Below are 25,495 nucleotides of genomic sequence, written 5' to 3'. Positions count from 1 at the left end.
AATCCATATCTTGCTTTACCATTGCTTCTAACCATGACACCACTAACTCTTGAATAGCTACTTGGACTGACCTAATTCATTTATTCCTGTTTTTTGAACTGAGGAATAAATTTCAGAAAATTTCAGAAAAAGAAATCTGTATTGCCCTGTGAATTTACCTATGACATTCATTCCTCTTGATCTAACTTCTTAGATGAAAAACTATATCTTTACTATTTGTTGGAGGACATCCTTCCTGAAAAGACTGTACATTGTTGGGTGAAAACAGAGGTCCTTTCTGTTACCTGTAGTCCTCAGCTTACAACCACAATCGAGTCCAATATTGCTTTATTTCTTTTGCAATTCGTATTATTTAACAAGATGAAGAGGCAACAGAGTATGACCGCTTTCTTCTCCAAAAAAACCAAGAGAGGAGCAATCAGCTGATCCACAACAGTCACCAGCACCAGCACCAGCACCCCTAGCACCAACACCAACAGCACCATCACCATCACCAACAGCACTAGCACCAATAGCACCAACACCAGTACCAACACCACTTGAAGTCAGAGAAAGCAGCAAGTCCATCTCCTCCACTGAAGCTCCAAAACTTCCTGACTGCTGGAGTTTGCAGCAATACAGAAACTTCAAGGAGAAGTATGATGGACTGGCAGTATCCGACAAAAAGTTAGGTTATGAGTACTGTGCGAAACCCATGTTCTCATTAGAGAAAGGTATTCATGTTTCTAGAGAGTGGAAATATTTCCAGGTTGTGCCAGCAGGGTCAACTAAGGAGAATCAGCAGTCCTCTCTCAGAAAAAAATGGAAGGAACATTTTCAATCAAAAGCACACCTTATTTGTAAAGAAAACAGTAAACAACGGGAGCAGGATGCTTTAACCAAATCCATAGATAAGTCAACTGACAAACATTTATCCAGTACTAGTAAAATATTTTTACGGTTTACGATCTGGCACAAAGATGCAAACCATTCTCAGACATCGAAGGGCAGGTAAATTTGCTCACTACGGTTGGAGTAGAAGTGGGAGTAGGCTTGCAATCATGGAGATCCACAGTGAAAATAGTTGAATTCATTGCAAACAAAATTAAAACTACAGTGTTTTCCAGGATTATTGCATAGAATCTAAAGGTGTGTTTAATAATTGATGAAGCCTCAACGCTATCAATGAAAGCAGTTCTGATAGTTTTTGTTAAAGTTGAGGATTCAGAACGCCCAGCAACCATTTTTGTTGAGCTGTTGGAATTAGAGAAACAAGATGCAGAGACCATATGTTCTGCAATGATGGGAAGCTTATATAAAAATATCTGCAGAAGAATTTAATAGCTTTCTGCTCCAATGGTGTCAATGTTATGCTTGGGAGAAAATGACCATTGGCTTACCTGAAGGGTCCTTTTCTGTACACCGCGGGAGAGTCCAAGCAATGGGTTAATTCAGTCTGCTTGCCCTTAGGACTGAGGAACTATTTTTCCTTTAGCCACACCTCCTCTTGGTGTGCTCAATCCCCCAGAATTCTTAGAAAGAGTCAGTTCGTGCGGACGGAGCGAAGCGTCCAAGATGATGTACTGTTGACACGAAGAACCCGAATCCCGGCCTTGAGAGCCAGGGTGGGTTGGACTCTCCCGCGGTGTACAGAAAAGGACCCTTCAGGTAAGCCAATGGTCATTTTCCTGTACACCGCTTGGAGAGTCCAAGCAATGGGACATACCCAAGTTATTGTCCATCTGGGCGGGCAGAAGAAGGCTCCCGGGATTCGGTCTCTGACACAACCGCCTGGAGCACACGCCTGCCGAAGGACGCCTCAGCTGAGGCGAAAATGTCCAATTTATAGTGTCGCACAAATGGAGAAGGAGAGGACCACGTAGCGGCCCTGCAGATGTCCAGGATCGAGGCCTGGGTGGCCCAGGCCGCGGAGGTAGCAGCACTTCGTGTGGAGTGTGCAGTGATGCCGCACGGAACGGCCTTGGATTGACTTTCATAGGCAGTCGCAATGCAGGCACGAAGCCACCTGCCAATCGTGGAGGAAGAGACCTTCTTCCCTAGGGAACCAGGCTGGAAGGAGAGGAAAAGAGCCTCTGACTTCCTGAATTCCGCAGTACGAGCGATGTAGACCTTCAGGGCCCTCCTGACATCAAGATTGTGCCAGGATCGCTCTCTGGGATGCGACAGATGAGGACAAAAATTTGGCAACATAATGTCTTGCGCTCTATGGAACCATGAGTTTACTTTGGGGGTAAAGGTCGGGTCCAGCCTCAAAATGACCCTGTCAGGGTGGATGACGCACAGATCCTGGCGAACAGAAAGAGCCGCCAGCTCCGAAATCTGGCGAGCTGACGTGATGGCAATCAAGAAGGCCGTCTTCAGCGTCAGGAATCGAAGAGAAGTAGTGTGTAGAGGCTCGAATGGAGGGCCAGAGAGGGCCCGCAGGACCACGGACAGCTGCCAAGTGGGGTAGCGATGAACGGTGGGAGGGCGAAGGTTAGAGGCGCACTTGAGGAAAAGGCGCACCTTCGGGATTTTGCTGAGAGGCAAAAGGTGGTCGCCCGACCAGACGGTGGACAAGGCCGCCACTTGGCGTCGAAGGGTGTTCGGGGCCAGGCCTTTGTTGAGCCCCGCTTGAAGGAAGTCAAGTACTCTGGAAACAGGCACGGTCGTCGGCTCGATGAACAGCTCCTCACACCACTTGGCGAAGGCGGCCCAGGACGCATCATAAATCCTGGTGGTTGAAGGGCGTCTCGCCGCCTGAATGGTGTTCACTACCTCCTCCGACAGGCCTTGGCCTTTTAGTTGGTCCCCCTCAAGTGCCAGACGGCCAACTGGAGCCACTGGGGCTCTGGATGAATCACGGCCCCCTGGCTGAGGGAGATCTGGTCCGGAGGAATGCGCCACGGAGGAGACACCGACAGGTGGACAAGGTCGGCGAACCACGACCTGCGGGGCCAATGCGGGGCCACGAGGAGGACCTCCGCTCCCTCTGCGATGACTTTGGAGATGAATTGAGGAAGGAGAGGCAGGGGAGGGAAGGCATACAGTAGCTCGCGGGGCCACTTGCAACGCAGTGCATCTGTCCCCTCCGCCCCCGGGGTGAAGAACCGGGAGTAGAAGCGGTCGAGCTGCTTGTTGTCCCTGGACGCAAACAGGTCTACGGCCGGAGTCCCGAATCTGTCGGACATCTGGTGGAACAGGCGAGGGTCCAGTTTCCACTCCGCAGGATCTATGGTTGTCCTGCTCAACCAGTCTGCCTGTGTGTTGTCCACTCCGGAGATATGGTCGGAACGGAGGGATTCCAGATGGCGCTCCGCCCAGCGGCCCAGGGACTCCGCCTCTCTCATTAGTGCTCTGGATCTGGTGCCGCCCTGGCGGTTGATGTGGGCCTTGGTGGCCACATTGTCCGTCATCAGAAGCACATGTTGACGATGGATGGACCGGCTGAAATGGCGCAGGGCCAGGCGAGCAGCTTTCAGTTCCAGCAGGTTGATGCTGTAGCTGGTTTCCACTTGGGACCACTTGCCCTGGACAACCAGGGACTCCATGTGGGCTCCCCAGCCGGAGAGGCTGGCGTCTGTGGTGATGATCAACCTCTCGGGCTCCTTGAATAGGTGGCCCTTGAGGATGGCCGGAGACACCCACCAGCGGAGGGACCTCTTCACGTCCGGCGTAACTCGAATCGGCCTGGTAGAGTTGCTCCTGGATGCCCTCTGGTGCGGCAGCAGCAGCCACTGAAGAGCCCTGGAATGCAGGCGGGCCCACGGCACGATGGAAATGCAGGAGATCATTTTTCCCAGCAGTTGCGACAGAAGGACCACTGGAGCCTGCTTCAAGCTCATCACCTTGTGGGTCATGGACCTTAGACTGGCCAACCTGTCTCGGGAGAGGAAAACCCTGCACAAGTTGGTATCTATCACCGCCCCCAGGTGTACAAGTCTGTTTGTTGGAGTGAGATGGCTCTTCTCTATGTTTAGAGAGAAGCCGTGATTTCTGAGGGATCTCATAGTGGTTTGGAGATCCCGCAGGGCCTGCTGCCTGGACGACGACTGGATAAGGATGTCGTCCAGGTAGCACTGGAGCCTTATGGGCCTGCGTCTTAGCTGGGCCGCCACTACCGCCAGCACTTTGGTAAACGTCCGAGGAGCGGACGAGAGGCCGAATGGGAGAGCTTTGTACTGGAAGTGGCGACCTGCATAATAGAAGCGCAGGAACTTTCTGTGCTGAGGACGGATGGGGATGTGGAGGTATGCCTCTTTGAGATCTATAGATGTGAGTAGATCTCCCTGTCGAATCCCCGCCAGAATGGTCTGCAGTGACTGCATCTTGAACCTCCGGTAGGCGATATGCCTGTTGAGGTTTTTGAGGTCCAAGATGGCTCTCCACCCCCCCGAGTTCTTTGGCACCAGGAAGAGGATGGAGTAAAACCCCCTCCCCTCTTCGCCCTGGGGAACTGGTTCCACGGCCCTGATGTCTAGGAGATGACTGACTTCCTGGTCCATACGCTCCCTCTTTTGGGGGCAGGATGGGACAGGGCACCGGATGAAGGTCCGGGGGGGGAGGGACAGGAACTCCAGAGAGAGGCCTTCCCTGACTATCTGCAGAACCCAAGCGTCCTCGGTGTTCTGGGCCCAATGGGAGGCAAACAGCTGGAGGCGACCCCCGATGGGCGCCGAGCCCGGGCAGTCACTTTGACTTACGGAACGGCCTGTTGGAGGCCCCACCGCGGTTATACTTGCGGAAGCCGAACTGCTGCCTGCCTCTGTCCCGAAAGGGCGCCCTGTCCTGGGATCTGTCGCCCTGCTGACCGAAGGACCTATTGGAGGGAGAGAAGGAAGAGGCAGAGGTGGAAGGCTCGGAGGCACGAAAGGACTGCCTCCTAGAATAGGGAGCGGTCTTACGTTCCTGCTTTTTGTTTAGAGAAGGGAGGATCTTCCTCTTGTCCTTGGACTCGATGAGGAGAGGATCCAGGGACTCGCCAAACAATTTGGACCCCTTAAAGGGGGCGGAAGCCAGTTTCCACTTGTTTTTCTGGTCCGCTTGCCAATGTCGGAGCCAGATCAGCCGGCGAGAAGTTATATTAGAGCCGAGTGCCCTGGAGGCAAATTTAGTGGCATTAAGGGATGCATCAGCGGCATACTGGGAGGCCGCGATTATTTTAGACACGTCCTGGTGGAGGCGGATGTCTCCCGCCGGGAGCTTGGTTAGGAGCTCGCGCAGCCAGATCACAGAGGCCCTATTGAAAAAGGAGGCGGATGAAGCGGCCCTGATGGCCCAGGCAGCCGCCAGGTGGGTTTTGTGGCACGCCCTTTCCGCCTTCTTGTCCTCCGCCTTAAGGCCTTCCAGGAGGTCGGCCGGTAGGGAGGAGTTGGAAGTGAGCACAGCGATGGGCGGGTCGACAGTGGGAAGGGCCAGAAGGTCCTCCAGCACTGGCTCCATAGTATAAAGCTTCCTATCTACCCCACTGGGAGAGGACTGCGTGGCTGGCTGAGCCCACTGGCGCTGGATTAGGTCGGGAAACAGCCCCGGGACCGGAACCAGCTCTTGTTGGGGTGCTGGGACATCAAACATGACCGCATTGGGATTAGCCGGAGTGGCATCTGCCGCCGGCGCGGTCGGTTTGGGCTTGATCCCCACCCTGGTGGCAGCCTTGACCTTGTGAAGGACAGATTTGAAAAGGCTGGGCTTGAACAGACCCGCAAAGGCGGGCGCTTCAGGGGGAAGGTCCTCGTCGTCCGAGAGACCTAGCACCTCCGGGTCAGGGTCCTCAATGGCAGAGGCCTCGCTGACCACCGAGGATTCCAGGGAAGGATGGCGAGCACGCTTGCTTGGAGGGGGAACTACCTGATCGGGTTTGGGACCCCTAGGGGCCACTGCAGTGGGACTCTTAAATTTCATGGCCTCCGTGATGCCCTTGGCAATGGCACGGGCCATTAATTCCTGCATGCGGGGAGATAACTCCTCAGAGTCAGAATCAGGATCCAAGCCCTCCTCTAGGGGGGGTGAAGCTCCCTGCATATCATCTATGCTAGCATCCCCAGGGAGAGGGGCCTGCTCACAGGCCCAAGAGGGTGCCGGGGAAGCCGGCTCTGCAAATGACCTATTTGGGGATAGGTCCTGGGACTCCACCTCCTCGGCGAGGACCATCTGGAGATCCTCCCGGGAAGGAGGGATTCCTGAGAGGGACTGCTCCCTGTCTGCCTGGCGTCTGGCCTTCTCAAACTGCTTGTCAAGGGCCCGCTGGCGCCTTTCAGCATCCTTGGCCTCAGCCACAGAACGGGTTCTGGAACGCTGTTTCCCAGAGCTACCCCCACCACTCTTGCCCGCACCCCCACTCCCCGATGAGGAGGAACCCTTGCTAGGGGCCTGCGAGAGGCTCGGCCTAGTATCTTGGGAATCGGGGGGACTGGGCAGGTCCATAGTCAATGACCACACAAGATGGAGCAAGGCTATGATAAGGCAGAAGGAGAGAGAGAGACTGGTTGCTGCAAGGGGAAACAAAACGAAAGGATTCGTTAAAATTGCCATATGCACAGTAATTGAATCAATACGTATGAAATTATCCCATGCTTAATACCAGTCGGAGGCCCAGGGGTAGGATTGGGGCCTGCACCGAGGTGCAAGGCTCCGCAGGAGAAGCAGGGAGGAGAATGACTATAAAAAAGCTTTGGCCTGCGCTTACTTAGGCCTCCTCCCTGAGCCGGTATGATGACCGTTGGAATGGCACAGGAACCAGCGCCGCTCACAAAAATAGACAAAAGGCGAAGGTGGCGATCCTAGCCCGAGAAACCCTTGCTAGGCCCTGCCACCTCCAGCGGTCTCCTGATAACGAGGCTGATGCAAAATGGCGGCCATGGCTGGGCGCGCTTATTTTCACGCCTAAAATGGCCACCGCAACAGCGTGGGGCTAAGGGAGAGCGAGGAGCGAACGCGCCTTAAATGGCGACGATCGCCCACTCCTCCCTGCGGCAGAGGTCCTCTAGCAGGCCGGGGACGAAAAATACTTCATTTAAAACAACAAACGGGGGGCCTGGGGACGTAGGAGCCTCGCCGCTGCAGCCGCGCCGTTTTAAACGACAAGCGGCAGGCCTCCGAAGCCGTCCCATGAGGATCGGCTGAGGGGCACCCCCGACCACCTTCCAGCTTACCTCCTGGCCTTCAAATGCAATTTCTGCTGGAGAGAAGCGCAGCAATGAAGAGAGAAACGTCTCACAAGGTTGGGGAATGTGAGGAAATAGAAATAAAACGCAAATAGAGAGTCCAAGCCAAAAAAAGGATTAATTTAGCTCAGAGCTCTAACTAATTACGTCCAAACGGGCTGACTGAGGAAGAATTCTGGGGGATTGAGCACACCAGGAGGAGGTGTGGCTAAAGGAAAAATAGTTCCTCAGTCCTAAGGGCAAGCAGACTGAATTAACCCATTGCTTGGACTCTCCAAGCGGTGTACAGGAAAATCTGGAGTCAGCACCAGAATAGCTCAAGACTTCCCAAACATCGTAATCTGGCATTGCTTGAACCACCGCCTCCAACTTGTGCTGGATGATGCAATAAAAGAAATAAAGGAAGTTAACCACTTCAAGATCTTCCTTGATAAAATACACACCTCCTTCCACAAATCCTGCAAGAGCCAGAATGACCTTTTCCAAATCTCTGAACAACTGGGCATTGAAATTGTAAAGATTGGCAGAGTTTTGGGACCAAGATGGGCTGCCTGTAGTTTAAGGTCAACCATAGCTGTGTGGCATGCTTATCCAGTGCTACATCAGTTTTTTCTGGGCAATGAAAGATTCCCAGGCATGGCTTCCCGTCTTGAAAATTTAATTTTTTTGAAGGATTTGGCCCTCATGATCGATATTCTAAATGAGATTTCTCTTTTATCAAATGCTCTGCAGGGGAGAAACACAAATTTCATCAAAACCGAGAAATTAGTATGGCAATCAATTAAAGCATTTGAAATGCTTAGACGGGGAAAGGGCCCATATGAAAAAAAGGGTTGATTCAATGCTAGCTTCAGAAGCCTTCAAAAACATAAAATTAGTTCCAAATCAACAATTTGTTGCCCTTCCTCGTGAAAACCTTTTGGCAAGCATCATCACCAATTTGAATAAAAGGCTGATGGATTGCGACCATCTAAAAACAGGTAGCCAATTGCCAGGCGCAAACAAATTACACTTCATCACATATTTGGAGCTGGATTACTAGAACATTGAAGATGTAGTCCTTCCATGGGCAGAAGCAGAGGCAGCATTGATTGAATTTGGTGAAATTTTTAATTATGAAATTGATTTGAACAACTAGAGAGATTTTTTGGAAAATGTGATCAAAGATCCAAAGACCTACAAAATTCCTGACAGTATCAAAAAAGCTAGATACTGTAATCCCAAATAAGCAGGCCCACACTTCCCATTGAAGTAGTAGTATATTTATGTTGGTTAAAATTGTTCTTCATTTTAAATATTGTATTATTTCATGTTTTTTTGCACTACAAATAAAGATATGTGCAGTATTCATAGAAATTTGTTCATGTTTTTTTCAAATATAGTCCGGCCCCCAACAGTCTGAGGGACCATTATCCCTCCTTAATTCACCATTGGAGGGTGTGTGTGTGTTGATTCTAGCCTTCTTTCGCCTGCTTCCAATGTCTCTCAATGCTCAATCTTGGGGTTTTAGTTGCAGTCTTAATTGGTGCAATTTTCAGTCTGGTTTATTGTGTAGTCATCTGTAACATATGATCAGGAGTTATTTTGAAGGAAATCCTGTTTGTTTTGTTCTTTTTTAAGGAGCCTGAAGCTGCTGTTGTAATGAAGTTAGGCAAGTGACAAGAAAATTTGAGCTCTTTTTCCCTTGGGGGGGTCTTAAAATCTTAAATAGATTCCTCGGGTTGAGCAAGTACAGCAAGGACAAAGGCAAATTGGACTGCTAAACTGCTAAATTGGCCATGCCCACCCAATCACATGACCACCTAGCTACACCCACCCAGTCACATGACCACCTAGCCACTCCCACCCAGCCGATCTGCCTCCCCCCCAACAGTCTGAGGGATCGTGAATAGGCCAAACGTTTGAGGAACCCCTGCCCCATAGGAATCGGACAACAGCTAATAGAATATTAAAGGGCATGTTCTTGCACAGGAACAGGAAGCTCAAATACAAAGCCCAAAGAAGGTATACCCTCTCCCCCCAACACAACTGTAATTGTAACCAAAATTATTGTTGCTAAGTAAGAACAATTGTTAAGTGAATTTTGCCCCATGTTACAACCTTTCTGGCCACAGTTGTTAAATGAATCATTGCAGTTAAATTAGTAACACGGATGTTAAGTGAATCTCGCTTCCCCATTAACTGTGGTTTCCAGAAGGTTACAAAAGATGATCACATGACCCTGAGATACTCAAATGTAATAAATATAAGTCAGTTACCAAGTATCTGAATTTTGATCACATGACTTGTAAGAAGTCGCAAGTGTGAAAAACTGTCAGAAGTCATTTTAAAACTGTCCAGGAAGTACAGATAGTCCTCAATTTACAAGTTCATTTAGTGACCGATGTTACAATGGAACAGAAAAAAGTGACACGACTGTTTTTCACACTTATGACCATTGCAATCCCCATGGTCACATGATCAAAGTTCAGATGCTTGGCAATTGACTCATTTTTATGATAGTTGCAGTGGCCTGGCATCATGTGATCACCTTTCATGACCTTCTGACAAGCAAAATCAATAGGGAAGCCAGATTGTTTGTTTGTTTTATTGGATTTATATGCCGCCCTTCTCCCAAAGGACTCAGGGCGGCGTACAACATTAAAAAACACACACCCCGAAAGTTAAAAAGAAATTAAATACATATCCAAAAAACAAGCCCAATTTATAGGACAATACATTTAAAAAATGAGATAAAATTAACAGGTCAGGCCGGCTTGCTGGAAAAGCCAACTTTTTAGGGCGTGTCTGAAGGACTGGAGGTCAGGGATTATGCGAAGCTCCGGGGGCAGCTCATTCCAGAGGGAAGGCGCTCCCACAGAGAAGGCTCTCCCCCTGGGGGTCACCAGCCGACACTGTCTGGCCGACGGCACCCTGAGGAGGCCAACTCTGTGGGATCGTACTGGATGGTGGGAGGCTACTGGTGGCAGTAGGTGGTCTCGCAGGTACCCTGGACCTAAGCCATGGAGCGCTTTAAAGGTCATAATTAATACCTTGAATCGCACCCGGAAAACAACCGGCAACCAGTGCAGGCCGCCAAAAAGGGGTGTAACATGGGAGCACCTAGGTACCCCCATGATAACCCGCGCGGCCGCATTTTGGACCAGCTGAAGCCTCTGGGTGCTCTTCAAGGGCAGGCCCATGTAGAGAGCATTGCAGTAGTCCAGGCGAGAAAGGACGAGGTCATGAATGACTGTGCACAGAGCATCCCGATCCAGGAAGAGGCGCAACTGACATACCAGGCGAACCTGGTAAAAGGCCCCCCCTAAGCCGCGTATCCAGGAGGACTCCCAGATTGCGAGCCTTCTCTGAGGGGGCTAAAATTTCTCCCCCTATCGTCAAAGATGGAACAAGATGCACAAATTGGGATCACGGAAACCACAGCCACTCAGTCTTGGAGGGATTGAGCTTGAGCCTGTTCCTCCCCATACAGATCCGCACAGCCTCCAGGCATCGGGACATCATGTCGAGGGCATCGTTTGGGTGGTTTGGGGTAGAGATGAAAAGTTGGGTATCATCAGCATATTGATGATACCGTACCCCAAAAGCACGGATGATCTCGCCCAGCGGTTTCATATATATGTTGAACAGGAGGGGTGAGAGAACCGACCCCTGGGGCACCCCACAAGTGACGCGCCTGGGGATCGATCTCTGCCCTCCAGTCAACACAAACTGCGACCAATCCGACAGGTAGGAGGAGAACCACCGTAAAACGGTGCCCCCACTCCCAACCCCCCGAGTCGTCGCAGTAGGATACCATGGTCGATGGTATCGAAAGCCGCTGAGAGGTCTAATAGGACCAGGACAGAGGAGCAGCCCCTGTCCCAGGCCCGCCAGAGATCATCGACCAACGCGACCAATGCCGTCTCCGTGCTGTACCTGGGCCTGAAACCCGACTGAAACGGATCCAGGTAGACAGCTTCATCCAGGTACTGGGGAAGCTGATGTGCTACCACACTCTCAACAACCTTTGCTACGAAGCGAAGGTTGGAGACTGGACGATAGTTGGCTAAAGAAGCTGGGTCCAGTGAAGGCTTCTTAAGGAGGGGCCTCACCACCGCCTCCTTCAAGGCGGTGGGAAAGAACCCCTCTCTCAATGAAGCGTTGTTAATCGCTTGGAGCCAGCCTCGTGCCACCTCCCGGGAAGCCGAAACTAACCAAGAGGGACACGGGTCCAGCACACAAGTGGCAGCACTGAGTCTCCCCATAATCCTGTCCGTGCCTTCAGGGGTCACAGGGTCAAACTCATCCCAGATTGTCTCCTCCAGATTCATCCCCGTCGGCTCGCCCGAATCTACCCAATCAGAGTCCAAGCCTGTCTGGATCTGAGCGATTTTATCCTACAGATACTGAACAAATTCTTCAGCCCTACCCTGCAAGGGGTCTTCCCCAGTTCCCTGGTTAAGTAAGGAGCGGGTCACCCTAAACAGGGCGGCTGGGCGGTTATCTGCGGACGCGATAAGAGCGGAAAAATGTTGCCGTTTTGCCGCTTCTATTGCCACTAAGTAGGATTTAATATGAATTCTTACTAGTGTTCGATCAGATTCGGACCGCTGGTCCTCCAGCCACTCTCTAGGCGTCTTTTCCGGCATTTCATCTCCTGGAGCTCCTCGGTAAACCAGAGAGCCACCCGGGATTGACACCGGGTCAGAGGCCGCAAAGGCACAACGCGATCCAAGGCCCCAGCGGCCGCCTATCCCAGGCTTCCACTAGGGCTTAACTTAGATTCATTTAACAACTGTGTTACTAACTTAACAACTGCAGTGATTCACTTAACAACTGTGGCAAGAAAGGTCTTAAAATGAGGCAAAACTCACTTAACAAATGTCTCATTTAGCAACATAAATTTTGGGCTCAATTGGGTTTGTAAGTCAAGGACTATCTATATCTAATGTTAAGAGTATGCTCTCCAAAGTACTATTCAATACTAAATGCAACTTTCATAAACTGTAGATTAAGGAAAAAAAATCTCCTTAATGAATTATTGCACATGGAATATAGATCTTCAAACCCACCTAATGCATTTTGATTTGGCAGTTAGAGTAAACTGACATAATTTTTAAGAAATTATACTGGAGTGGATAAATATTGAAAATGAAATGAAGTTTGTCAGTTATTGAATTTTTCCATCCAATTATAAATTCAGAATCTAGATTATCAGGTTGAAATGTTCCTGGAACATAATTTTTTTGATGTTCACCTGTGATACTTGTTGGCTACCAAACTTTTCTATCTCTTCTTGACTGCACAAATCATCTAATACAGCATTCTTATGGCTCAGTCACAATGGTTAATACCCTTTAAATATAAGTGATAATGTTAATATATTTTAGTTTCTTGTATCCCTGACATTATTTTGGAAATTTTAAAGGAGGAATTCAAAATCTGGAAACTTTTAAGAGATTGTAGCTTACCAGGCTGTTGTTCTTTTTTATAACATTGGGAATGTACTTGGACTTAAGATACAAAAAAAAAATTAAATCTAGCTAATCAGCAAAAGAAAAGTAGAAGAGCACAACTGAGCCTGGAATTATGATTGAGCCAATTGCCAGTGCCTAAAATGTGATCACCTGACAGTAGGGAAGGTGCAAAGGTGGCCATCATATTTTTGAAATTGCACCATAAATAGCTTTTGGGCAGGCTGTTGTAACTTCAAATGACCTCTAAATGGCTGGTTATGAGGACTTTCTTTACAGGAAAAAAATGCTGAAACTGACAAAAAATGCTTTACGATATAGCACCCAGCTGCTCACCCAGGATTCAGTCCTCAGAATGGTTTGCCAGCAATTATAATGAAATGTACACTTATCTGAAACTTATCAGTATTTTTATTTTCTGCAATATTTTTACATTTTTAAGTAGTCATTTTATAAGCCTGACTAATTTGGGTTCCAATCAAAATGTACATTGATGTCTAAATAAACCTTACTAGAAGCACTGAGTTTTGGTAACAGCCAACTTAATAAAAGACTGCTCTAATAATCATTTAAACCTGCATTGCCCTTGAAGACAATCATCACAATCCAAGTGATGACCAAATTTAAAAGCACAATCCTACCTGCTAAATCAGATATGAATGAATACTAATGTCAGCTGGATCTCCAGCATGGGTTTTCCCTTTGATGCTTGCTTGTTATTGGCTGCCATAGTAACAGGGGGGGGGGCATGGCTTTGGGGTTGGGGAAGTTAGCTGGTGTGAAGACGGCCCATGTGAATAAAAAATGAGGTTTGCTCTTACAAGTTATTGCACAGCTGAATGGATTTGTTTATATCCAGTCAAGGCCAATCGTCATGGAACTCCAGGACGAAAACATCTGAAGATGTGCCTCACATGACACTATATGGAATGGGGATTGGACATTCAGCCTGGGTCCCCAGGGGAGGGATTGGGGAATATGTAACTTCCGCACCTTTTAGCTCAGATCTTGCTTTTCTTTCGCTGCTATCATTTCAAACTCAGTAAAAGTACCTCTTCTCTATTTCAATGGAGTTGGGGTTTTTCTTTCTTGGGATTTGAATGGAGGCAGACCTGACAACTCTCAGGTTAACAACACCAGAAAAAAAAGATCTACATATTTTTGTTATAATAATATGGTTACTAATAGTTGAAATGTTGAAATTAATTCAACATTCTTTTATATAATTTCCTTGGTAGATTAGTAATTTGAACAAAAAAATTCTAGCCAACTATAAGAAATACTGAAAAACTCTTACAGAACTTTTAACCAAGAGATTGATGTAGTAAATGATACACATATTTTTATCAATATTAATTATAAATATCCACTAATTTTACGGGTGCATGAAACTGGTTTGGGAAAATACATAATAAAACCTGCAAACTGTTTTCTGAGAAAGCTGGTTTTTAAAGTTTCCTATTGCCTGCATATTAAGCAGACTTGATAGGGTGATGACCCTTAGTCTAACAACTCCTGCAAGCAATGCACTGTATATATATATTCTAAATGTCAGAGATCAAGAAGATAGTCTTCAACTGACAGGCAGATGATAAAGTCACTGCCTGGCAACCATCCCTCAGGAGAAATTTCAAAAAGGGAACAATCACAGAAGGGCCCAGATTCTATGCATATAACTTCTAAAGTTAGAGCTGCAGGAGTAAGGTCTTTTAAGATATGATGGAATGGGTAAGTTGCTATGGGAACAAGTAGTTCTTAGATAATATGGTCCTTGGCAGTTTTTGAGTTGTATAAGCAGACAAAATTGGAAACCAATCTAACAATATCAGCACAAAAATATAGTTATGGAAGATATAAATTAACAACTTGGTTGCTATGTTCATCTTATATTTAAGATCTTAAGTTTTTTTTAAAAAGCAGCCCAGTTTATAAATACATCCTGATGTTGGGGGGTGGGGGGATGGTGAATTTGTAATAAATAAAACCTTATATAGATCTATGTTAGAATGAACGACTATGATAAGCCCGTCACTTTTAGGAAAAATTAAACTAAGACAACAGCAAGAATTGATAGAAACTATTTCACATTACAAAATAATGTAATTTATTAAGTCAGATGTATTCATAATCCAAAAAACCAATTGCATACGAGATCTAATAAACTCACTACAGTGTTTCCCCGAAATTACAACCTGTCCTGAAACTTAAGGCCTTGCCACATTTTTCACGTGGGCAAAAATATAACCCCCCCTGAAAATAAGACCCCTGGACACCCCCCCCTCCAGCCATGCAGAGCACCACTCAGTGACCTAGAGGTATCCTGAAGGCGGGAGCCGGGGGGGGGGGAGAAAGACGCTCACGTTGCTTGCCGCCTTCGGGATACCGCTTGGTTGGGATGTGGCGTTCTGCCTGGCCAAAGGGGGGAGTTGCCAGGCGGCTGCTCCCTTGCGAGCGGGCTCCCGAAGGGCCGGGCACAGCCTCAGGGGTGAAGCAGCCATGAGGTGACCACACTCATGAGCAGCTGCCCGGTAAACCCCCTCTCCAGCCGGGCAGAGCGCCATTCACTGACCTAGGGGGTATCCCTAAGGCGCCAAGCCATGAGGCGCTCTGCCCGCCCCCCCAGCTTGGCACATTCGGGATACCCCCTAGGTCAGTGCATGGAGCTCTGCCCAGCTGGAGTGGGTGGTTGCGCGAGCGCCTGGTCTGCCCCAGCTCGCATGCCTCCCAGCCTCAACATGCCCTGGCCCAGCTCTCCCTGCAGGGCAAGGGCACCCCCGCCGCTTTCGCTGCTGCCGCCACACTCTGAGCATAACTTCTTCTCCAGCTTCCAAACTCGGCTTTCGATTCTTCCAGCTGCAGCTGCTCTAGGAGTGCGCTCTATGGTTGTGGGCCTATGGCAGCTGGCCCACAACCATAGAGCGCACTCCTAGAGCAGCCGTTGCTGGAAGAATTGGAAGCCGAGTTCCAGAATTTGGAAGCTGGAGAAGAAGTTATGCTCGAAGAGCGGCGGCGGTGCCCTGGTCTTGCAGGGAGAGCTGGGCCAGGGCATGGTGAGGCTGGGAGGCATGCGAGCTGGGGGCAGAACAGGCTCACACAACCACCCTCTCCAGCTAGACAGAGCTCCATGCACTGACCTAGAGGGTATCTCGAATGTGCCAAGCCGCGGGAGCTGGGGAGCGGGCAGAACGCACGTGGCTTGGCGCCTTAGGGTTACCCCCTCAGTCAGTGAATGGTGCTCTGTCTGGCTGGAGAGGGGGTTTGCCGGGTGGCTGCTCATGAGCGTGGTCACCTCATGGTTGCTTCACCCCTGAGGCTGTGCCCGGCTCTTCGGGAGCCCGCTCGCAAGGGAGCAGCCGCCCGGCAACCCCAAAACAATAAGCCCTCCCCTGATAATAAGGCCCAAGCCATATTTTGTGGGCCAAAAGAAAATAAGACCAGGTCTTACTTTTGGGGAAACACGGTAGTTATTGAAACACTTGTGAGGCAGCAGTCAAGATCAGTATCAGCATTGCAGCTTATTTGAATTAAAATTCATTTTACTTGTTGGCCGTTTAACTCGATTTTATTGATTAAAATTATGTTAATGTAATTTTCTTGGTTTGCTGTTGCTTTCTTTAATGAGTCAATATCCCCAGTAACCTCTGTCTCTCATCCAAAACCTAGCCAGATCTAACCTTGCTTAGATTCTGAGCCCAGATATGAACAGTCAGGTACTACCAGTTGTTGAAGCTGTAGCTCTTAAAATTATCTTTAAAAATTGCCTTGAGGAAATTTAGATTTAAAGAAGAATTTGTTTGGCATAACCCTAAGGGTTTGTACTTTTCTGTGTAGTTATCTTTTGATGAAGGTGAAACTTCAGTCCCAGAAATAGACTGGAAATCAAATGAAAATAAAACATTTGGCTCATTCAGATATATGTGACGTGAAACAACTTCTGTCCTCTTGAAAATCTTATCCCAAATGCCCACTGCTCTTCTGATTTTCAACACTTCTTTTCCCTGCCACTTTCAAGGAAATCAAAATAACTTTTAATCAGTGAGGCATTTTATAACTACTTGGATTAACACTCAAGTCCTTATAAGCCAACAAAACATTCAAATAGTATATTGTCTCTAGCAGCTTGTCTACATACTTATTTTTAAATTATACCTTCCCTGAGAAAAAGTCTGAAAGGCACTTTTTCTTATAATTTACACTAGAAAACTACAAGGATTCTAATGGGAAAAAGTAGAACAAGATGGATTTAGCCCCAGACTTGATTGTAGCGATCAAGTCCTTGCACTACCTACCTGGAGAATAACGCCCAAGGAAAATGAAAAATGTCTGTTTTTCTTGACCACTCTGCAGCCTGCGATACTCTCTGGAGTATCAAACTAATCAAGATTATACCTTGCCGTAAAACCATTGTCTTGATTGACATGTTGAGTAACAAGTTATTTTAAGTTTTCACAGAATTCAATAGAAGCAGATATAAATTGAATAATGGACAAGGACCAGTGCTATCCCCTTCTTTTGTAAACTTGTATGTCAACAATCTACCGAAATTTAATTATGCCGATGATATCAGTCTCACAGCCAAAAAATCAACTTCAGTAATGCAGAGGGCATCCTTTCTCAAGATCTCTAGAAACTTCAAACAATAGTGCCTGCAACCAGCTTAACAAAAACAGAAGCAGCCTCATTCCACTTCAGCCATAGGTACACAAATTATCACCCTTCAGTGAAGTTCCAGAACTGTATTTTACTATGTAATAACTCTCTGAAATACCTGGGGGTAACACTGGACAGTTCACTACCCTTCCGACCATACCTGGAAAAAATAGCTGCAAAATTGAAAAGCCACAACATTTTCCTGAATAGACTGGCTAGAACAGGGGTGTCGAACTCAAAGCCCGCGGGGTGCTTACATTGAGCCTGTAGAGCCGCCCTGGAAACAGCAAAGGACCAACCCATGATGCCTCTGCCAGTGAAAATGGAGTTTGGGAGGGCGGCTCTCCCAAGCTTCATTTTTGCTGGCAGAGGGTTGCAGGCAGCCGTTGCAGTTGGAAATGGAGCTCATGAGCCCGTTTTTGCTGGCAGTGTCAGGCCACCCCAAACATGAGTGACATTGAGCAGGCCACACCCATCCTGGTCATGCCAACCCTGCCCCTCCCCCGAGGTCAAACACAACCCTGATGTGGCCCTCAATGAAATCGAGTTTGACATCCCTGGGCTAGAACATCCTGGGGCGCTGATGCTAACATCCTACAAGCCTTGGCTTTGGTTTATTTCACAGCTGAATATTGTGCCAGTATTTCTCTTAACAGTGCCCACACCCAATTGGTTGATGTCTGACTCCATCAGACAATATGTATCATCTCTGGAACATTGCATCCCACCTGTGCATACTGGTTACAGTATGTTGCAATATCATACTGCCCCATGTACGAAGACAAGTTCTAGTTTAGTTATGGTCAAGGATGCTAAACAAGAAGGCCCTCCCAGTTCACCAAGACAATCCATAGTCCATAACAAGACTGAAATCCCATAGACCAGCATGGAAAACAATGATTCATTTAACATCTATCCAGTAGTCCCATGCCTGGAGAAAAGAATGGTCAAGGTTCCTTCTTGTGACCTGACCATTGGTAATCACTCTACCAAACCAGTTGATTTTGTCCTATCTCAGTCTATCTGGATAAGATTGAACAGAATTAGGTGTGATACTGGAAGAATTGCCTGGACTCTGAACTAATGGGGATGGAAAGATCCCCTTTGTTGTGATAATGGTGCTGATATGCAAACTACTGAACATATTATTTATTTATTTATTTATTTATTTATTTGACTTATCAGTCGCCCCCTCTCCGCAAAGGGACTCGGGGCGACGTACAATCAAAACAAATATACAGATGTGGCATGGAGGAGGTGACATCAATGCTTAACAAATAAGATTCCAATAAAAAGCCACTAGGTTAAAATAAATAACAATAAATTAAAACAGTTGAAATAATTTAAAACCCCAAAATTTACATTTACCGTAATTAAAATTGCCAGGGAGGTTAGAAAGTTCTAGTTTAAGCCAGGCCGGCTAGTTGGAACAGGTGGGTTATGCAAGATTGCCCACCTTATGTGTTCTCTGGTTCCCTAGAAGACCTTGACGAAGCAAAGCCGGGAAGCTGAATTGGACATCCAGTTATTAGGCCACTGTAGTTTTGTGTATAATTTACATGGATTATGTGTATAGGTTTACTTTATTTCTATCATGTTTACATCATATGCTTAATATGAGAAAGCAAACTGCATATGGCTGATGACACTATATGCTTATAAAATAAGACTGTTTTAATGTGACTAAAGTGATTATGGGCAAAGCTTTTCATATTCCGGTTGATTTAAATTGTACCTGTAGATTTGCATCAAGTGTGGAAAGCAAAATGTAGCAGCATTAAAGGAGCTTTTATTTCTTTTATATCAGCCAAAAGATTTTAACCAATGAATTTGATGAATCAATTACTTCTGCCTATTTTGGCAGTCTCATGCCCATCCACCCACCCACTAAATCGGTTAAGTTTTGTGTTTTTGATCAATGGTTGACATTACCTCTGTGAATGTATGTCTCACAAAGTAATCTCAACAAGCATCTTGCATCTATCAAAAATATCTGTGACAGGTAACTACTTTTCAGACATGGATTTTAATACTAATAGCAGGCAAAAAAGGAACGAAAACTGGCCACCTACCTTATCTTCTCCTTAGAAATGTCATATTCAACAACCCATTGATTAGGAACAAGTTATAACCAATAGTTTATATAATCCTAATTGGTGGTAGTCTTTGTAAATGGACTTGATTTAAATTTACTCAGAGGGAGTAACTAAACAAATGTAGATGCAAAACTTATTTTTTCCATGGTATGTTAAACCGGAGAACAAAACACAATGCTCAACATCAAACATGTTTTAAAAAGGCTACTATTTTAAAATATTAACATTTTTTCAGTTTGCTTCCACAGTATAATTGGGAAAGAATGCAGCATGACCTTTTAAAATGGAGCACTGTAGTGAAGTCATTTTAGGTAAACCAAACTGGCATTTTGGCATACCATTAAAATGTATAAAAAGACTTGCAAATAGGTAGAATAGCATTCTATATAACTTAAAAACGATCAGGCTGGAAAAAAATTCAGTTCTTTTCAGATTCAAGGATTATTTACAAAACTGGCCCACATAGCAAGAACATATCACACATCAGCGCTATCTTTTGTCCATTAAAGTCCAGGAATTTCATGGAGATACACATGGTAATTACGGTATGTAGTCCTTTATTACTTTAAAGCAGATGTGAAGTTCGGAAATCATATTACAGTAAAAAGCCCACGGCAGCATTTACAAATGCAGCATATGCTGAATTGTAATACATTTAACATAGATACAAAATTAGGAATGTGTAAACAAAGTAATACAGTGCGCTAGAAAGGCAAAATATTTCAGTATTTCTTTTACATATTTTCTTTTATTCCTGCCACCTCGCCGCTTCATGGGGGAAGCTGGAAAATCCAAAGACGTCCGATTGCTTCACACCTCGCTGAAGTGAAGAAACATTCAATTCTCACAGTACTGTCTCCCCCCCCCCCCCCCGTCATTCGTACCCCTCTCCTACCCTAACACGTCCCGCATGTCTATTCCTAGGAATGGCAATCCGCGTAGAAAGAGGGGACTCTCCAAAGAGGCCTTTGGGCAGTTTCTCTTCTGGATCAAAAGCGTGAGCTCCAGGCCTTGCGTTAAAAATTGACTTCTTGCACGGAAAAAACCGCCTTCAATTATTTCACTTATCTGCGCCGGAGGGGAGGGGGTCGTCTTCTTTTTTTTTCCTGGCTCAAGCTCCTTGGAAAAGGAAAGGACTCCCAATGCTTTTATATAGGTTAGGCCCAGAAAAAGAATCGTAAGTCGCAGCAACCAGAACCACCCTCGCTCCCGCTGCTAAGAGGCGGCACCTTCTCCGTTCACAGTATTTAGCGAAGAGCGGCGAAATACCGCTCAGTTACTCCAGATCTGTTAACGGGAACAGCGCCACTCAGGCAACCGCCCACTCCTTCGTAACGTCCCGCTAAGCTCGGCTCCGTGCCCGGACGGATTCTTCTCGTCACGCGCACAAACGGCGCTCAAGGGAAGCCATTATTACTCGTTGGTGCCAGAACCACGCCCCAGGCCGTCCCAAGGGGGAGCGGGAGGGGCACACGCGTTGGCAAAGAGTAACTCCCCTCCACACACACAGTGACAATATCAGTGCACATTCCCACCGAGGGAACTGCAGCCCGCGCGCCCTGGCATAAATACGATTCGCGCCCGAAGACCTCCTAAGCCTTTCCACAGAATGCGCCCGCTCCACAACTAATTTAAAGGGCGCGTACGAACATGCTGAACATGAGTGACAAAGCCGTTTGATTGACTCACTAACGGCCGAATGATAACCCGAGAATATAATAAAATCCCTCCCTCTCTGCTAATATTGTGCATCCAGCGATGAGGATGGAAACCTAAGAAATAGAATGCAGTTGAATGTTTCCGGTTTCTGATTGACCTTTTGAAGTACGTACCACATGTCGGCAAAGAGTGATGAAAATACATTGGAATAAGTATTGTGGTAATAAAGAAACAAACAAATAAATAAATAAATAAATAGAGGTATTTATTTCATCGCTAGCTTAGCACTAATCATGCCCTCCCTTCAAAATGGCTTTTGATTTCTAAGGAAGTCTGCGACTTCATTTGCTTGTTGGAATCCGTTTTTTAATTAAGAGAAAATAGTTTGGTTATTGAGTGCCCTGCTTCTTCGTAGGTCAAATAATTCATTTACTTCAATTGGTAAAATTTTACATTTTGCTAACCGGCGTGAAAGCCGGCCAGTTTATAAATGGTAGTTTTAAAGATGTAAATAACAAAAAGTGGTTTTGTCTAGCGAGTAGAACACATGAACTTTTCCTAACAAGATCAAAAGACGCGTTTGATATCCATCTTTTCAGAACCGAAACAAACTTTATGGGTAGGAGAATGCATTTCTTAATTTCTGTCTGCGATGTACCTTGTCAAGACATCAGAATACAACCCTTTTTAAATTCACTTACTGTAGCTTGTTCTAGTAGTTTACAAAACCTTAAGCCTACATGCCAATTTAAAAATTATTTACGGAATGCGAGCTTTTGAAATTTGCCCTGTTTATTTCCTCTTGCCCGGCCGCATGTGAGGGTCTCCACATATTACAAACTGGAAGATCTGAAATACAGCCTCAAAATACATAATGGCTTTAGATCGAAGCAGCGGCAATACCAAGCTCGAGCGTAGCGCTAGAAGAGCGCTATGACTGACGTAAGTCAACAAAGGTCACGTGGCCACGCCTAAGTGCGATGATTGGCTGCGTGGGCACAGGGAAACGGGGTGGGGTGGGGGGTCACGGTGGCGGCGTGGGGTTCGCTGTGTGACACAATTACAACAACTTTGTTCAGCTGCTGGGGAAGTTTGTACAGGCAACAAATACACCCCACGCGGGCGGGCGCGGGTCCCTGTCACCTCGACTCCACTCACTTTTCGCCGCTGGGGCTGGCGGCTCAGCAGCGATGTAAACACTGCTCCGTCACCGCCAGCAGCCGCAGCAGCCGCAGCAGCAGCCTCCTCCTCCTTCTCCTCCCACTCCCCCCCCCCCCAGTCTTCAGCGCTGGGGCTCCCTTCCTGCTCCCTCCTCCTCCGATCAGCGGGGCTTCCCCCCGCCTTTCTCTCCCTCCCCCTCTCTGCCGGCTGTTGTTGTTGTAATAAAAGTTGTGGTGGTGCGTGTGTGTCGGGCACCCCGCCCCGCCCGGCACTGGGGGGGTGTTGGGGCGCGCGGGGAGGGGGGCTTGCGATCGTGAGTTAATTACGTTGCGTTTCCATGAAATCGTGTGGAGTGTCGCTCGCCGCTGCCGCCGCCGCTGCCTCTACTGCTTTCGGTGATGAGGAAAAGAAAATGGCGGCGGGGAAAGCGAGCGGCCAGAGCGAGGAGGACTTCGCGAGCCTGACAGCGGAGGAAAGAGAAGTCCTCTCTGGCCTCGACAGGTACTCAGACGGCAGCCTCCGTGTTCCGGCTAGTCCGGTGATCTCTCTTGCCCGCCCGCCCGAGGTGTACGAGTGAGCGAGCGAGCGTGTGTGCGCGTGAGAGGGAGAAAAAGCGAGTGTGAGTGTGGCGGTGCTCTTGGGCCGGAGTGAGGGCTCTGCCCCTGCCAGCGAGTGTGAAGGAGCGCACGGAGCGATCTGTTTGGGGCGGGGTGGGCTGGGGGACTCTGCGAACGTGTCTCTTTTGCTCAATCTCTCTCTGTCGCTTGATTCCCCCTTGTGCAGCCGACTCTTCGGATTTTTAAGGCTTCATGAAGATGGCGCCAGAACGAAGGCCTTGCTGTTAAAGGTAAGGGGATTGGGGTGGGGGTGGAAGCAACCGACCAGGGAGCCACCCTCCCGGGTTTGTGTGTGTATGTGCGTGCGTATGTGTGTGTGTGTGTATTTGTGTAGGAGCCTGTGTGAGTGTGCTGGAAGCTGCGGAATTAAACCGTCACCTCGCGGCCGTGAGGTTCGGCAGCGCGCTGACTATCCCCTTCTTCGCCTGGCTCTCGGGAGAGAACCGCTCGCCTCTTCCCTTCTCCGTCATGCTGGAACAGAAAGCTCCCGTTGCCCACTTTCAGGGTTTTATCTAAAAAGTAGGGTAGAAGGTGCTGGCCCGACTCTCTCCATTTAGGAGCAATCTATCTGAATAATGAGAAGATCGGGCGATATTTAATAAGGACTGGTTGCTGAAGGGAAAAAAAACTGGATCGAATTGAATCGCTGAAAATGAATTGATATAAATAGGAAGAAGGGTATTGAAGAAACGTGGCGCCTCTTCCGTGGTGTGTCACTCACAGGAGTCTTGTAGCAAACTGATTTGTTTACCCGTGCTGTATCCATCTTCCTTGCAACGTGCATCTTCATTGAACGATTTGTTTTTTCTTAAGCTTTTTACCTCGTAGGGCTGTTTATATAGAGAACGGGTTGTAGGTTGGGGCTGTTTTTGCACAACTGACTAAAGAGGTATCTTCTTTCAGTAAAAAAAAGTTCTTGGTCCTGTCATTTAGTTAAGTAATGGCTTCTCCTCCTGGCCCAAGATGGCCGGACAGGGAGGAGAAAGACTTGGTGGGAGGAGGTAAACAGAAATAAATACTCTACTCGGAATGTATATGCAAATATGTGTGAAATGTTTGACTTTTTAGGAGCTGCCTAGGCTGATGTGTCAAAAGAGTTTTCCTACTTGAATTTACTAAAAGCAGAATGTTTACAGAGCTATTGGTAAATCTTATTAACCTGTAGCATATCTACTGAAATTACATAGATTTTGATATAACAAATTAATTTATGGGACAAATATTATTAGACAACAAGAAATGGTTTATATTTCATTTCTTGAGATTTTCTTTTCAGTGCTAGTATCTCAAAGCTGTAGCTTAGATGTAATGATTTCCTTATTTTAAGAATGTGATTGTTCATTGAATTTATTGGTCTACTTGGGTATAATATAAAGTTCTCTGTATTTCTTTTATATAACTAAGTAACTTAGCTTAAAGATTCATGATTTAGGGATTTTTTTGATAGAATCGAAGTTCTTGTTTCTGGTGACATTTTTTTTTAAAAAAAGGCAATCTTTACCAAACATTGAAACATTTTCTAGATATTCACATATGTCAAATATTTGTGATGGGAGCTACCAGAATTCGAAATCTTCAAGTATTTCTTTTTCTGGCACAAAGTGAAACTACAGTATACTGAAAGAGTTGTTTTTAATGTTTTTAATGTTAGACTACAGTATTAAGATTTGACATGATTTTAAAGAAAAGGGTTCTAAGGAGTAATATGCTATTAATTCCTCTGTAACTTAGTCTGTGTATTTATCTACTGGGTATAATTATAAGAAAATCAATAAGTTTAATGCTTATTGTATACTATATGTTGTGATCTTTAGTATTTTAAAATGGGTTGTGTATTAAACCTAGATTAAAATTTTAATCGTAGGAATATCAGAAGTCAGATATTGGTCCTACTCTCACAGAATTAATAAAACTGAATGGCAGAGTTTCGGCCATAATTTTTCTCACTTTTGTCTGGAAATTAAATGGGAATCTTCTGCATGTAAATTATTTGCTTTGCTATAGTACTTCAGCTCCTTCTTTACATATATTCTACCCTGTGATATATCCTATTGAATTTAATAGGAATTACTCCAGGTAAGTTGATATAGCATAAATGGTATCAGAAATTGTACATAAGAGGAATACATTTTAAAGAGTCTATGGTTTTGCAGAAAGAGCAAAGTCAAACAGTTCTCATCTTGGTGCATTTGAAAGTATTAGGGTAGTAACTTTCAGAATTCCCTGCTATCATTTCCAAAATGTATTGTTTCCATCAAATTTGAGATTGAAGAAGACTATGCTAAATATTAAAATTTATTTTCCAGAATAGATCACATTAGGCAAAGAAAACGGTACCTTGGTATTCATTGTTAATTGGTTCCAGGAAATAACTATCAAAAATGATGAGTACCAAACAGATTTTTCCCATATGGAATAATGTAATTAGTCACAAGGCAGCCAACATAGACAAGTTCTAGTTTGTGCGTTGAGTACCAAACTGAGTACCTGGACAAATTTTTGTGTCAAAATGTGTTGAGTATAACATTTGATGACTTTCAAAGCAATTGAGTACCAGGATACCACTGTAGTCGAATTATAGGAGGTAATTCTAGGAGGTAAATTATAGATTTGTTATAGACAGATGATATGTGAGTCCAGTATGTAAGCATTTTGGGTAAGGTAGCCCAAATCAAAGAAACAGTGATGTTCTTAAATACCTAAATGCTTTTATA

General features: G+C 46.3%; 1 protein-coding gene across 6 annotated transcripts in view; it reads left to right on the top strand.

Annotated features, from left to right (window-relative positions):
• Positions 1-22,352: 22,352 nt before the first annotated feature.
• KDM6A (lysine demethylase 6A) overlaps positions 22,353-25,495 on the top strand; it is a 189,847-nt gene continuing 186,704 nt past the window's right edge. For 5 of the 6 annotated variants that reach the window (XM_081951358.1, XM_081951359.1, XM_081951356.1 and 2 more), the window contains exons 1-2: positions 22,353-22,665; positions 22,948-23,011. In XM_081951358.1, coding sequence (XP_081807484.1) covers positions 22,502-22,665; positions 22,948-23,011 — 228 coding nt within the window. In that variant the 5' untranslated portion in view covers positions 22,353-22,501. Of the gene's footprint in view, positions 22,666-22,761; positions 22,784-22,947; positions 23,012-25,495 lie in introns of those variants that run through there. The other variant, XM_081951361.1, reaches the window with a different exon arrangement.

The sequence above is a fragment of the Natrix helvetica genome, assembly GCF_964273705.1.
Source record: "Natrix helvetica genome assembly, chromosome: 4".
NCBI lineage: Eukaryota > Metazoa > Chordata > Lepidosauria > Squamata > Natricidae > Natrix > Natrix helvetica.
The sequence above is the reverse complement of the archived record's forward strand: the minus strand, read 5'-3'. Positions and strand labels throughout refer to the sequence as shown.